The sequence below is a fragment of the Leptinotarsa decemlineata genome, unplaced genomic scaffold (assembly GCF_025532065.1).
Source record: "Leptinotarsa decemlineata unplaced genomic scaffold, Ldec_3_MD MMD2_tig00000505_RagTag_RagTag, whole genome shotgun sequence".
NCBI classification, from domain to species: Eukaryota; Metazoa; Arthropoda; class Insecta; order Coleoptera; family Chrysomelidae; genus Leptinotarsa; species Leptinotarsa decemlineata.
In genome coordinates, this window is record NW_027412549.1 from 14,825,705 (window position 1) to 14,842,228 (window position 16,524).

The following is a 16,524-nucleotide window of genomic DNA, read 5'->3' on the forward strand; positions in this document are numbered from 1 at the left end:
TCCACTAATTTCAGCCCAAGCGTAATGAGATCTTCCCTGACTGATGCGGAATATTTTTCTACTCCATCTAATCTCAAATTGATTTTATCAATATCAGAATCTAATTCTCCTCTGATCTTTGAGATGTAAAAACCAACATATTCTCGATTAACACAATCCGTACTCTCTTTAGGCTCGGCTACATTTTTCAAACGTTTATTTTCCATATCAAAGTTTCCATCGGAAGTCAATTTGAAACCAACTCCAGGTCGTCCTCGCAAAACAGTATTTGAAACTGCCTTACTTCTACGACCAAACTTATCGATGCTTCCACCACTCATTTTTGTGATACACTTATGACGGTCGTCGATGTTGTGAATCAACATATGAGAAATGATGATCGTTATATCCTAATCAATTCCAATTTAACTATTATTTTTTCACCATTGAAATTGATTAGATTACCATTATCATCCAATATGCGTAAAGTGATATTGTCGAGGTACTTACGACCGCCAGGCTGGATTGGCATATAAATAATATTTTGCGGTTCCTTGGTGAGTTTGTAACCGGGCTCTACATCAATATCAAATTCAAAGATGCTATGGATTTCATCACCATTTGAATATGCTCCAGCTGTGACATTACAATCCACACGAATAATTCTCACCTTATTGATATTTACGGGCAATGTTGATTCATGAGTTTCATCGATGCCAAACACATCGGCTTCGAACCCTAAAAGTTCGGCAATAGTGTTTTCATGTTTGAGATGGATGTAATATTTCGACCCCATTTCACATTTCAGAGTGTTGTTGTTTGCGTGTAGGAGAAATACTCCATCGATATTCTCCTCAGCTCCATTTTCCAATTGCATTTCTTTGGATTTGATGAATTTTTGAATCACCTTATTGATTTCATCAATTTCATATGCTCCAGGTGGAATTTTTATAATGATAGGAGGTGAGTTAGCTTCTTTAGAATAGGCGATAATATTATTTTTCACATCCACATTGAATATGGAGTTGTAGGAATAGAAACCGTGTAAGCCCAGACCATAATTAGCGCCACTATCCAATTCGATGGGTGGGTAGAAGTTGGCGCTCAACTCGCTAGAGTGTCCCGACAATGAAAACGTGCGTGACATGACTGATGAATTTTCACTGACTCATGTCAATTTATTGCTGGCAGCAGAAATTGTGGAGTAATCGTCGTTTTTTAGGTGGTCTGTCCAGATGATCCATCCCATTATGTGTGACTACATTCACATCATTCACTTTACAATAACAACAGAAAATTTTTCTTGTAGGTGGCCCATCATTCACATCGGAATTATTGCTGTTGCCGCTGGAATCATTCTGATGGTCTTGCCAGTACTGATACTTTAAGACATCAATATCATTTTGTAGATTTTGTGGTAACTTATCCCATACAGATGCAATTTCATGCGATGCACACCCAATCAACACCTCTTTCGGCATATTAGCGAGTTGTTCTTTACTCATTTCTCGTAAAGTGCGTACTCTGGAATATGCGATCAATGAATTACTCATCCTCTTGATACTTTCCCTGTCCTGCGCTGGTGTTATCTCCATGTCTTGCTCTGTAGAAATTCCAAACACAAATGACCATACCATACTGTGTTGAATTGTTGTTTACGCTCATAGTTATATTTGATAATAGTGGTAGGATTTGAACCCCTATGAAAATAGTGAATCAATTCTTTTGGAGGGGGTAAATCACCGAAACTATCGAAATATTTCACAGAAGTGCTGCTTTTTCTGTATGCTACCCAATGCGTCCCTTGACCATGTCGACTATCCAAATTTACTACGGCAGATTCATATCGGAGTGGTCCCGATTTTGGCAAATCGTCACGCATATATACCCCCCGAAAATATGGAATCATCATTTTCTTAGCATGATAGTTGAGGTCGATGTTGGAGAGAGCTCTTTGAGGTAGCAAATCTATGAGTTTTTTGAAATTTGAGGTTTCAAATAGACTCCTAATCCTTTACGGTAAGGCTTCAAATAGATACCGCTTCCTCGTTTACCTAGAGCGATTGCCTCCATATTTTTATTATGTCGATTGGCCTCACTCAATTGTTCCCTACTCGCTTTCGCTGCTTGTACTGCTTTTGTTATGCCAGCTGTAGCACCAGCTAAACTACCTAGCGCCGATAAACCAGCAAAAATTGGAATGAGTGGTAGTATTCCACCAATTTTAGGAATTGGTATGATTCGCGGTGTGCGAATTTTCTTTTTCCCACCCGCAGCCCTCGTATATTTGCGTGCTGCTTTTAGTGCAATTTCAGCTGCTCTTTTAGAATTTTTGACAACAAATTCACTTCCGCCCGCTTTGTGTAGAACATCACGCACTTTCTTAACGATTCCAGAACCAAAAGCTGTCACCTTAGAATCTTTCAATAGTTTTTTTGATTTTTTTTTCTTGGTAGGACCCTTTTTTTTCTGTATTCGTGACTGCTTGGCTGCTAATTCGCAACCCATACCAAATCGTCGTTTTCCCTTCATTATATTCGTAATTAGCCAAGCGGCTCCTTTCTCTCCAATAGATGCGTCTTTTGCCTTGAATCGATTCCAAGCACTTTCTGCAAGCTCTTGATCTGCTCTGTGTCTAGCTGGAAGATTGTTAGGATCCTGTGAATATGCAATATCGTGTTTTCGGCATGCAGAATCCAGTTGATTCACACCCGGATCACCTCTCGCCAATCTTTTCTGCAATTTGGTGCCAGGGCCGCAATACTGATAGCCAGGTAAATGTAATTCGAAAGGTAGACTATTGATGAGGGAATTGACCAATCCCGTACCAGCTTTATTTGAATGTCGCTTAGGAGATCTGCATCGTCTCATAACCCCCATTTAAATAAAGGAATCGATTTGGAGACGTGCTTATATAGTCTCCAACTGTCATACAATGCGCATACTAAAGCAGAAGCACCAATTTTCCATCGATAATTTCGATGAAAAAGTGGGTAGCGGATCTGAAAGCGGTGTGAAACAGCGTCATGGATCCTTACTTCCACTATCCATTCGCGGTCTGATTATCGGACCTTCCAATTGCGGCAAGACAAATGTTATGATTTCTCTACTGACTCACCCTCTAGGATTACGATTTGCAAATGTTTATCTTTATTCAAAGTCCCTTTATCAACCCAAATATGAGTATTTACGTGAAGTATTAGCTCCAATTGAAGGGTTGGGATTTTACACTTTCGCCAATAATGCAACTGAAATAGTAGAGCCTTCGGATGCCAGAACCGATTCAATATTCATTTTCGATGATGTGATGTGTGAGAAACAGGATGTTATACGATCATATTTCAGTATGGGACGTCATAAAAATGTGGATTGCTTCTATCTAGCCCAAACATATTCACGAGTCCCGAAACAATTGATTCGAGATAATGCAAATTTTATTGTGCTGTTCAAACAAGATGATATGAATCTCAATCATATTTTTTCTGACCACGTGTCACCAGATGTGACATACAAGCAATTTAAAGATATGTGTGCGAGATGTTGGGAGAATAAATATGGATTTTTAGTAATTGATAAGGATCGAGAGGTGCTAGATGGACGTTATCGAAAAGGATTTGATGCTTTCATATATCCTTGACGTTCTTGAAACAATTGAATCATTCGAGTGCTAGATAGTGTGGACGACACTTCATTGCACACACATTTGAAGTGAATACATTATGGAGAGAAAAAATGATGATGAAATGTGTTTGAAAAGAAAGTTGATAGAAGCAACAGATGCCGTTCGGAAGAAATTTAATTATATCAAGAATAGTCGCTTAGGTGATCAATCAGCACTCGAAAGAATATATGAGCCAATAATAACTCCTTTGAAAGCAATATCTGCCAATACTGAAGGAGCATCTCAAATAAATCAGGTGATACAGACAACAAAGAGTGCTACACCATTCACCGCCAAAAATATAGTTGAAAGTGAGCTAAAACCGGAATTTGAAGAGGCTTTTTCGAAGGATCTTCAAGCTTCTTTATCGACAACTTCAGATTTAGAATCATCTAATGTGCTTGATAATGGTGATGAGGTACAAAAGCACATACAAAAGTTACTATCAGGAAATCCCTCATACGATACCGTCTTTGGAGTACACATGAACACTGAAACGGGAAATTTACAAATGGGTGTAGCTGATGTGGAGTTCATCAATGAGAAAATTGTGTTCAAGAAAAATGGTAAAACTATTGCCACTTATCAGGGTACCCCAAAACTATATAAATTATTATTCATGAAAGTACCGTCGGGAAATATCCCCTCTTCCGATATGATCACTTATGGTGATATACTCAAATTAACGAAGGCAGCATATAAATACAATGAAAGAAAACAGGGTCTATTATCAAATAATTGGAAGAAATATCGAGAAATAATCCTACCACTATTATCCAATGGAGACCCACTGCAGAACCCCAGTAGAGAAGGTGCCGGCATAATAAAAATGCCCACTCAAAAGAAATATATCAGAAATAAGCATATAGATTATGTTTATTGGAATAAACTCGAAGAACTGGTTGATCGCCTTCGATTGCTTTGGAGTTCACGAATGGCTGGTCATACCGGGCACGATAATGAAATATTGGCCATAATTGAGGAGTTACGTGAAGAAGGATTAGTCTATTGACCGTAATATAATGAACACAATGTATGAAGCTGACTCAGTTACTCACAGACGATCTAACTATGCATACCACAATTGATAAATTTGGGCGTAGAAGGGGTGGTGTTGGTAAACCACTTGTTGGAAGATCGGGTGTTGGATTCATTCTCACACCACATGGTGATTATGACATTCAGAATAAGCGGCTACAGAATATTGGTGAACCTGTAGACGATGAAGACTCTGTCACTAAAAGATATGTTGACAATCACATTAAAGAAGCCAAGGAATCAACCCTGAACTATTTCCAAGAATTCATTTCACCAGCGCTACGATACGTCAGAAAAAACATTGATTCAAAAAATACCGAACTGCGAATCATCATTGACAAAAATGCACTCATCACTTCAGCATTAGCTGATCGGTTGAGTAATGTGGAAAAGCGAATTGGTGTTGTAACCGAGTTGGTTGATACTTTTACTGAGCGAGTTATTGAAGTTGAACAGTCAGTCGTTAAACCTGCACGTGAACAGTAGCGAACTGAATCCTCAACTTCATCATTTCGAAGAAGCCATACAGCAGTAGTATGAGTGATGCAAAATGGCAGGTTGTGAAGGAAATACATAAGTCGGCGCGTCGAAATTTTCCCCGTCGAATGACAATAATAAAGGGATTTTATGACTTGTGGCAGATGGATCTGATGGAAATGCAACCATATGCTAAAGAAAATAATGGTTATAGGTACATCCTCATAGTAATCAACTGTTACTCAAAGTATGTATGGTCAAGACCGCTGAGAAATAAAACAGCTGATTCAGTTACTGCAGCTATGGCGAGTGTGTTGAAAGATGCGAAGTATGTCCCAAGGAACTTACAATCTGATCACGGTACCGAGTTTTATAATTCAAAATTTTCATCGCTAATGAGAGAGCACCGTATCAATCATTACTCAACATTTAGTACAAAAAAAGCTGCAATTGCGGAAAGAGTCATCAGGACGTTGAAAAGTTGGCTTCATAGACAATTTTCACTTCAAGGCAATTACAGTTGGTTGAATATTCTTCCTATAATTACCAGTCAATATAACAACAAAGTTCATCGTACCATTGGCATGAAGCCTGCAGAGGTAAAACCATCCACAAAATTGACAGTTTATGCAAGATCAAAGAAGCAGCGTGGAAAACGCGAAAAAAAAGAATTTAAAATTGGAGATATGGTGCGAATCAGTAAGTTTAAAGGCGTATTCGAAAAAGGTTATACGGCAAACTTTACAACTGAGCTTTTCAAAGTTGTAAAAGTAAATAGAACGTATCCTATAACTTATGCGCTCGAAGATGTGAACGGACAGCCAATTAAAGGTTCCTTCTATGGTATGGAATTGAATAAAACCCATGATCCCAATACATATTTGGTGGAGCGAGTTTTGAAACGAAAAGGACGTCGTTTATATGTAAAATGGCTCGGATTCTCCGAAAATCACAACTCGTGGATCAATGAAAATTCATTAGTGTAATAGCATTATTATTGTACTTGATGAAAAATAAAGTGGAATGTAATAAATTTGAATTTCATTATACATTTTCTAAAACTGTGGAATCTTTTATTCTTCGCTGTATAAATAGTTTCGAAATACCAAAAATTATACAAGTAATATTGTAGCAATGGATTTATTTATTTTATAAATCAACATACACTAAAATGATTTACATGAACAAAATGGAGTTTAAATCAACAGGTCTGCCCAGGGCCTATCTGGGTGTATGTCGATGTACGATTACCATGGATTCCTCGTCTCCTGATCTGCACCTCTCGTGAATTCGACTGGGCTGCCATATGCCCCTCTCTTAATCGTATAGAGCGAGAAGTGGGAGTAGTGTGGGGGGCGCTACTACGACCACAACCGAATCATATAAAAGTCGAGTCCCGATCCTGAACCTCACTCAGTATATGAGAGCATATCGAGATGAATTCCGAAATAATTGCCGCTGTATTAGCTAGGATATCACTTGATGATGAGAATAATTGGACGGATGAAGAGTCATTGAATGGGGATGAAATGGCTCCCAACATAGAGGGAATTGTAGAAGAGGAAGTTGAAATTATTGGAGGCGAGGCAATGACCTGAGTGATGAAGGTATTGTGGCTGATTCATCTGAAGATGATGGTGCCTTAATGATCGGCGTCCGATGGCTCAACGTCACCGACACATTAGAAGATCGACTGGATCTGTATTGTGTGACAGATGCCCACGTAAATATCAGAACGATCGATGGCGGTATCCAGAAGTTATGTTGGTGCTGTTTTCGATTTTACTCGATACGTAACAATAACGGTGGCTGGTATCAACATGTAAACACCCATGATACGGTCTCTATGATGCAGCTGGGTCAGTATTGGTGTGAGGCATGTGAAAGGCCGCTCACAAATTTCACAAGAGTATCAGCATGCATAATATGCAATAGTGTCAAACCTGTGACACACTAACCGTGGGCCTTCTGGTCAAAAAAAAAACAGCCCTTTTCAGGGCTACATTATTCATACAAACAGTAGTAGTAGTAGTACACCGGGGAATATCGTCTCGCGACATGAGATTCTTCTTCTCAGGTCTGAAAGTTGGAAAATTTCCACTTAGTAGTAGAATATGAAACTGGTTTACAGCTGAAAATATACATTTTCATTGAATAACTAGTATATTTTCGATTTTACACGGAAAAAAGTTATGACGAAAGTTGTATGAAATTGGATTTTTTACAATTGAGAATGAATATCAACTACACTCTGCCCCAAATATCATGATCCGCGTAGCAAATTACACGGCTGCCACTGAAATAATGAAGCAGCAACCGCGAATCAACGGCTGTGACAGAATAAATAAATTGATCCACGGATTAATCGCCACTGTCGCGGGCCCGCGAATAGTAAGCGGATCCATGATAATCCGCGGAATAGATGAAAGTTTACGATGTAGGTGAGAAATTAAATACACTCTGTTTTAAAGTTATGACGCGGTTTCAACCGCGGATCCGCGACTGCGGCGGAATGAATCACGACTCAATCCGTTGAATGAATCATAATTCGCGGGATGAAGATAGGAAACAGATGTGGTCCGCTTCGCTCCGCTTCGCTCCGCTCCGCTTCAAAAATTTTTCGACACGCGAATTGAATTAATTCGTGACCGCCGTTGAAATTATTCTGCGGATTAAATCGCGGATTCGCGGCCACGGTCGCGGATCCGCGGATAATTCGCAGATAAAACCGCGGATCCGCGGCCATGGCCGCGGATCCGCGGTTTTATCTGCGAATTATCCGCGGATTCGCGGCCGCGGCATACTTCAAGAGAATGAGCGATGAAGATAGGATGACCATCGTCTGTGTGATTGTACAATTATTTGTGAATGATGAGATTTAGGGAAGAGTAGACACTGCCCCAACCACGCAGTGCCCTGTGTACACCAACCAACAGTATGTGTACTCCTAGGAAAGGAATAGGAATGAGGAATAGAAATTAGGATTATTCTATAAGGATAGGGGATGGTGGTGGACTATCCTCGATGGGGATTGGTGGGTCAGGAGGAATATCTTCATCGTCCGAATCAGAATCATCCGTCTCCCTAGGAAATAGGTCCCACATCACTGATGGCGCGTCATAGTCCACCTCGTCGTCATCCCACAGGCCATCATACAGGTCAGCGTCAGAATCAGTATCCACGTTGGGATCCAGGAACTCGTTTTCGGAGACGTCCGCATCATCGGTGCTGGTAACTTGCATCACCTGCAGTCTGGTATCGTGCCATGCTCCGGGCTGCTCGTAGTGATGATGCCCTGTGGTGGAATGTACCTCACCTTCTTCGACGGTCCAGTTGTCAGGTGACCTTCTGGGCTCCAAAAATGCGTGTGGCTCGGTGGTGGAATCCGCTTGTTGATAAGTAACTGCCATGTTGAAGATATCTTATGAACGCTTCATTCCACATCATCCCCACTCCTCCCCCACTCCTTCCCACTCCCTCTCGAAAGTATAAAAGTAGAGAGTCTCCGATGGAACATTCAGTTGCTAAGCGGGATGAAAAGAAGAGAGGGAAGTGGACACTGCCCCAACCACGCAGTGCCCTGTGTACACCAACCAACTCACGTGTACTCCATGAAAAAAAAAGGATCTAGGGAAAGGAAATAGATGGAGGTTATGTCCCAACAACGTCAACTTTCTTCCTGATCCGCTCCCTGAGAGCCTTAACACGCTCGGCCATTTCGTCGACCTCCATGCGGTACCGATTTGTTGAATCTGCCTCAACACGGTACTCCTCATCGACCCCATTGATGCTGATTTCCACCTCAGCAATTTCAGCCAACAAACGCCGTTTCTGTTCGACTAGCTGCGCCTGTCGAACTTCAAATCGTCGTTTACGTGATGCAATTTCCGCCAATTTTGCATCGCTGCCCTGGATCGTCACCAGCTTCACCTTCCTCTCTTGGCATATTCTGTCAAGCTCAAGCACGTCCTCGACTAAGCTAGAGGTTCTCTGCGATGACGGTAACTCCAGGTGGCGGCCAGAGGGTTGGGCAGAAGTTATCTGCTGAACACTTGGCGTCGGTGGCGGAGGTGCTATGGGGCCGGCTGGTGGCTGATGAGATGGCTCGGTCGTGGCCTCCGAAGATGCCGTGATGGCTGGCTCAATGTCGCCCGCAGCAGTTAACATCTGCGGAGCCGTCGGTGACTGCTTTCTCGTCTTGGTCGCCTTAGACGTCGAGATGGTAGTATCTGACGTGGAAGGGGCCCGCCAGAGGGTCGAGGTCATAGGCGGCCGTCGATAGGGGTTGGACTCGTCCCACATCTTCATGTACTTCTGCAGCTCCGTCTGCTTTGGCTTCACCGACGACGCCACCTGTTTTGGCTTAGCGGAGGGCCTCCTCTTCTTAACGGGTTCGGGAGCAGCAAAGTCCTCATCACTACCGCTCGGAGCCGCTCTCTTACCGACAATCTTCGACCCCTTCTTCGCAACTTTGGCGGTGCTCTTCGTTTCAGAAGAAGGGGTGGTCGAAGGAACATCCTCCATCCAGCTGCTTCCGGGTCTTGGATCCGCCGTTACCAACACAACTTCTTCTGGAAGGGGGCTAAGTGGAGGTCCAAGTTGGAATTCAGTCAAGAAGTCCACTATATCCTGTGGTAGCTCCGATTGCTGCACCACCACGTCCTGCAGGATGTTGACCTTACCCTCCACGGATTTATCAGCGTCAATGATTGAAGACATACTGCACACTAGAAATTCACAAAATATTAGAATAAAGCATAATAATCAACATTACTTATATACTCACAGTTTTTATTCGAAGAAGATGAACACAGCTAGAGACCCAACTAAATTCGGTAGATATTCGAAGGCTAGAAGAAGCAGTTCGAATGATGAGTGCTCCTGAGCAGTCCCGCTTTTGTTACCTAAGCCACTCCTCCTCAACCCCCCTCCACTTACCACCTCCACTTTATCTAATACGGGGACTAAATGATGAGTCTGGCAACACTGTTATATTATATTCTCGCAGATTATGTGGATAGCTTGATATTATATATTCCAATATTATGAAAAATAGTTTATACCTCTTCAATACTTTGTGTTGGAATTGTAATGAAACAAGATGTATCACTGATATATTTTATTTCATAATCTATATCATAATTGATATTTACAATGGGAATAATATATATTATAATTTCAGAGCTTCGTAGGTATAGATTTACCACATTGAACTAACTAATCATCTGATTGTTCCTCCAATAATCTTATGAGTTGATCCAATTTTTCATCAGAATCCGCCTCATGATTAGGCACAGTTTTGAGGGCGTCGATAAGGAATTTGAAATTTACCTCAGGGCTGGTTTGGTAGAACTCAATATCCTTATGCCCCCACGGTAATGTTTTTGTGGTATTGGGGATGATGAATCGCTTATCATCCTTGTATGATAGCGCAACTTTATTACACATTAGAGTATACACATCGTGTAACTCACTTCGAAAAGTGCTCATCTTACGCAATATGGTACCACCTGATTCGACTATTTTCCTATAATCGTCAAGTGACATTTGATTTTTTATGACCGACTTTTTTATCCCTTTTGCCTTCTTCAATTCATCACTAACGGACTTGACATGATATGCTTTTGCGCCGGTACCATAAAAACTGATAATTGGATCATTAGGAAATTCGTCTTTCATATTTCCCAATATTGGTTCAGTTATAGGCATAGCAAACTGATTTTCAACTTTGTAGTTGGATGTATCGAATTTCTCTACATTGTCCCTCATGAAATCATAAAAGTTCTCCGTGAAAATTTTAAGAATGAGAGAGTCGGTATCGGTGTAGAGGAGAGAAGCATTTGACCCATAATGTTTTTTTATGAATTTATAAAAAAACTCATACATAACTGTTTTAGATAAATCAAGAATACTGAATCCAAGATATAGCGGTTTATTGTAATTTATTTTCACTTTACCCATATGAATGGCGACAAAGTCCTCTGAGAAAATTGAAAGCGTTTTAAAATTTGGCCGAGCGATGAGAGCATTTGCACCAGTTGCACGCTTTATAGACTCCCAATGAGTCACAAGCCGAATGTCATTTCTATTATCAACGTTTTCCATTGTTTTTCCAAAGACAGCATTTGTTCTTGTCTTGAAAATATTTTTATGATAAACATTTGTAGCTTGATTTCTCATTAGGGTATTAAGGTCTACATATTTCTTCAACCATGGTGATTGATTGAATGAGAGAACTCTGTGAGTCCTCATCACTATCAGTCCATTTTCAATTGCCTGCCTCAAAGCCCTATAATGAACAATGTATTTTCTCTTATCATTCAGATTAGGTATTAATTTGGGTATTTTTGAATTTGAACCGGGTGGAATTACGCTCTCTACAAGGAATGGCAGATCCGAATGTGCATCGTGAAGTTCTTCAGGGTAATGGACATCTACTTCCAGAACATAACCCTTAGGACCATCGTCTGGAACACCCATGATATCTAGTTGAAGAATTTCTTGTTCGGATAGCCATGTAAACCCATCTGTCGGTAATGGTTGGGACATACTGTGACCATAGAGGTTCGTAGCGTCCAAATAAGTGATGAATGATGATGCTTCATTTTCATCATAATCGGGTAGAAAACGATTATTAGCAACATGCTTTCTTTCAGAACACTGACTAATACCCCCACGAATACCCTTTTGGAAAAAAGTTATCATGTCAATATCCGTAAGCAATTCCAGCTCTACACCGGTGTATTTGAGCATGGCATCCCAAGAATGGCCAGGAGAAGTAAAATAGTGGGCTGGATCTAATTTATATTTATCCAGACATATATTACGGAAATTTTCGAAAATATCACATAAAATCAATACATCTGATTTCAAATACAAATCTGAATAGTCTCCTAACGTTTCACACTCGAACAAGGACCATACACGTTTTGCCCTCTCATAATCATCCTCAGATATGTGTTTCTCGTTCAATTGATCATAAAAATCGGATTTTGATGGTAGCTCAGTACAATCTAACGTGGTCAAATTTTTAACAAAACTGTAGGGAAAAACTCCTTTCTGTCTCATCAAAAGAAATTTTTCATTTTCCGGAAAACATTTTCGTGTTTCATAACATTGCTCATCTGACAAGCTCTCCCCTAACTGCTGCAGTGATGACGCCATGAATCTAAAGCTATCGATAAATCTCAGCTTTAGGAATTAGTTTTTCAATTTACCAAATTTATCTATTGTGGTACCCATCAATAGATGCTTAGTGAAAGAAATGTAATTTTCCTTTGTTTGACCGATAACCTCCACCTTGTTCTTATTAGTGCATAACTCTTTTATGAACAAGTGGCAGTCATAGCCGCTCAAGTTATGGAAAATTATTGGAACGAAATTTGGTAACTTGTAATTCAAATTACATCGAGAATGTGCAGCTCCATATCTTTTCTTTCCCGTCAAGTGACAATGATCTCTCACTTTGACGTCACCCAATTCGAAGGGTTTCTCACAAATACCGCAACTATCAGCAGTTAAAAATTCATTCTCCTCTGATGCTGTTAATGGCTTCATTGGCACGATACGATTCAAATATGTATAGTAGATGGCCCTCAGGTCAGACTCCAGCCTGGCTACAAATACTTTGGCAGCGTCCTCCCCACGATAAAGAACAAATTTGGAGGCTAAATCATCGAAAGAACAACGAATTCGGTATGAGAATGAGTATGGCTCGTGAATAAATGATTTATTTGTGAAGGAACGTATTGGATCCGGTTCATTTGTATGTATAGGCTTCAGAATTGATTCAAAATCAGCGTATACCACGAAGGGGACTTTCAACTGCCTTTCAAAATTTTCAAATTTTAATATATTTTCCGGTATGGCCCTACCACATTTATCAATTTTGATTTGCGTTGTGGGAATGGTGGTACAAATAAAATTGCAATCATTCAACTGATGTCGTAATAATTTGCGTTCGTCTGAAAAATACATCAAACAACCATCACAAAAATACATTCTATGCCCGTGGGATGAAATTTGTGATGAAACTAACCTTGATAGATCCTTTATCCAGCAATAGTGGCTATTACTAGATTCATCGGTGATGTTCAATAAATTTACATGGCGACCGAGTTTCCGCCGTGCGTAATAAAGAGGACCCACAATTTCATATTTCGGTTTGTTGTTTTCAAAAGTTGTTTCTAACCCATAAACATTGACTGAACAATCATTCATATTCTCAAATTGTGGAATATCACGTAATTTCATGGGAAAATCTATACCTTCAACATTAAGTACATCTCTGAAGTCTGGATATGAGCCTACTTCAGAAGTTCTAGTTTGCGCTGGTCGCAGAGCTGATGTCACCGCCCAAGCGAAGCAAAAATGGTCTTCATTTCTCACATTAACTACTGCCCTCTTCAAAGCGATTAATTCTGGAAGCTTGATGTAGGAGGATCCACTGAGAGGACTATATTTGTTGATGTTTACTTCGATAAAAACAACTTTCTCCAGAGTCCAACCTGTAAACACATTATTCGTTTAATGACTGAAATCTTTCATATTTATGTAGATAATATACCTGAGTCGCGTTCTTGAAATTCCACAGCTTTTGCAGACAACGTGTCGACGAATGTCCTATAAACCTCTTCAAGGTTGTTCGATTGATCAACAATTTGGTTTTGGCTGTTGAAAGACTTCACCTCTAATATTTCCTGCGTCTGAAGTATGTACCTCCCAAACAACTCCATGTTCACTTTCAAGGTGTTATGAACTTGCACCATTCGATCAATCAAAGTCACAACTTTATGCCTCACTTCATTAAAGAAAGATTGATAGTCTGAATGTGGATTCTTACTTTCGACCCTGTAGCTAACAATCCTATATTTAAATGCGCTGTTGATGATTTTCACACCATCCTCAAATTCCGTACAGGAATTTGTTCTATGCTCCAATGTTTTGAGGTGTGAATTCATCCTATTCACAGGTACCATTCTATTGCAATAGTTGCACAATTCCTGAACTGCACTTGGTTGGGCAGAATCCACTCTGGGCCGTTTTGCTGGAGGACCTGCATCATTATCCGGCCTGCAGGACTGCATTTGATGACGACGCATGTTATCTTTACGGCTGAAACTTTTACCACACCTATCACAGTGAAACATATTTGTAGATATATTCAATACGCGCGATATCAAACTAACTCCTGTGAATGAGTAGCACCTCTTTTATATGTTCATTCAAAAAGTGGGGGAGGGAAGGAGAATACACGAGCGCCCTCAAATTTACATCAGCAAAGACACATGATATTGTAGAAGGTCACTCAAAGTCAAACTGAAAACGCACTCCAAAAGTCTCTTCGTCCATGCGGCTGAAGGTCGTTCAAAGTCGAATATTCTAAATAACAACGTGGATCAATTAAGGTCGTTCAAGGTCAAACTTGAAACATTACCTCAAAGTCACCTTGCTTTTGTCGCGTGATGTGTGTCAGGGTCGTTCAAAGGCACTGCCTCAAAGTCACCTTGCCTGCCTTGTGTAACGTTGATCAAGGTCGTTCAAGGGCAAACTCAAAACAATCGTTCAAAGTCACCTTGGTTGCGTTAAATCGTGTAGGTGCAAAACTGGCTCGAATTCATTGGAAGTCAAAGTCACCTTGTCGAAAATATGGGAAAAGAATGAAGGTCATTCAAGGTTAAACCCAAAACAGCACCTCAAAGTCACCTTGTCTGCGTTGCCGTATGACGCATGCCAAGGTCGTTCAAGGTCAAACTCATAACACCTCCTCAAAGTCACCTTCGCAACTTCGTGTGACGTAGAGGTCATTTCAAGGTTGAAAGTGGTGGGGGGAGGTTCTGAAATCGGCTTAAACTAACTACTGATCTTGGATCTTTCTTGTTTCTGTGAGAACAATGCAATCAAATTCGAAGTCAAACTGTGTGATAAAAATTTTGAATTCGTCCAAGTTTTTTGCAATACTTCTGATATTATTGTGTATTATTTTGAAATTTTGTGTTTGATTGTTAATTTTCAGAACTTCATTTGTTTGGGATATTGTTTCTAAGGTAAAAGTATCTATTTTTGTTATTTCAAAGTCTCGAATATATGGATCCATTGCAGCCTACCTCAATAATATTTCAGAGAAAAATACATTTATATAATTTGCGAATCTGAATGTGTGCAACTTCATCTAGCTCTTAATTTATGCATCAAGAGAAATCTATATGATACAAAGGAATAGAGTCATTAGTTCAAAACGTAGACAAGATTGAAAGAAATAAATGTGAGGGAATAGTAACAATATCTACAATTCACTTATTGGACCTGAGTCTACTCTTAACTGCTTTTTTGTTTAATGGCCCTGTGGTTTGTTTAGTTGTTTTTTTATTGTACTTGTTTTCGGGGTGTTGTGAAGTTCATCCAAATCCGACGATATTTTTTGTTCTTCCTTTTTTCCAATTTTTGCTTGTTTCTCTTCGGCGTTTATGTTAGGTTTCCAGATTATAGGTTCTTGCGCGTCTATTTCAATTTCCAGTGATCTATTCAGGCAACTGTTTGGTGTTGGAGGGGCACTATTATGTTTTGTTGTTGTATCTTCTTCGTTTTGTAAGTTTTGTAAGTCATCAACAGTATAAGCTATATCATTCACGTAGAGCTTGTTTCCTTTAATGTAGCTCCGATCGCTGGTACTTCCTCTAGCTTGATTGAGGTACGTTCTTAGAATTTTATTTTAAGATCTTTGTTTGTCTGTTAAATCATGAGCGATGAAAACTTTCGAGCCTTTCAGTTTGCTGCAATTCTGAAGGATCTCATTTTTTCTTAGCTGGGATACCAATTCAAGTTTAATCGGAGAGTTATCAGCTTTACCCAGTAGAAATATGTTACTTATGTCTGATTCAGTTATGTCAACTGCTAGTAACTTTTTTATTTCACTACAAATGAAAGCAACAGACACCTCTCTAGAATTTCTATTGAGGCCAAAAATTATCAAGTTTTTTTTTCTGCTATCTCTGTCTAAAATCTCGACTTTATTTTTCAGCTCGGTATTTTCGTTCTGCAATTTTTCAATTTATTATTCAAGAATTCAAGTTTCAATAAAACGCGTGCTTCACTAGCCTCAACTGAGTTTTTCAGTTCTCTCCTATTTCTCACGATTTCATCAAATAACTGCTTTATAGTAATATCTGTTCCATCGCTGTTCATCTTCACGTGATATAAACTGTCGTGCGTGGTCGCCTTTAGTTTTATCGAAAGTTTGTCGATTATATCTGTCACTTTTTAGAGGAGACACTATTTGTTTACTGATATAAATTGTTGAAATTTGGCGTTATATTCAATATTATGGATATGAACTGAATATATTTAAATTGTTAGATGATGTTGATCAT

At 39.7% G+C, this 16,524-nt stretch overlaps 2 protein-coding genes across 2 annotated transcripts; both read right to left on the minus strand.

Annotated features, from left to right (window-relative positions):
• Positions 1–8,732: 8,732 nt before the first annotated feature.
• LOC141481810 (uncharacterized) lies at positions 8,733–12,269 on the minus strand. Its single transcript, XM_074174058.1, has 2 exons — positions 9,942–12,269; positions 8,733–9,882 (listed from the first exon to the last, which is right to left on the minus strand). Exon 2 carries the CDS (start codon positions 9,872–9,874, stop codon positions 8,807–8,809), a length of 1,068 nt encoding a protein of 355 aa, XP_074030159.1. The 5' UTR covers positions 9,875–9,882; positions 9,942–12,269; the 3' UTR covers positions 8,733–8,806.
• A 71-nt stretch (positions 12,270–12,340) lies between these two features.
• LOC111512973 (uncharacterized) lies at positions 12,341–15,015 on the minus strand. The gene is made up of 2 exons (XM_023169137.2): positions 13,722–15,015; positions 12,341–13,662 (listed from the first exon to the last, which is right to left on the minus strand). Exons 1-2 carry the CDS (start codon positions 14,302–14,304, stop codon positions 12,356–12,358), a joined length of 1,890 nt encoding a protein of 629 aa, XP_023024905.2. The 5' UTR covers positions 14,305–15,015; the 3' UTR covers positions 12,341–12,355.
• Positions 15,016–16,524: the final 1,509 nt, after the last annotated feature.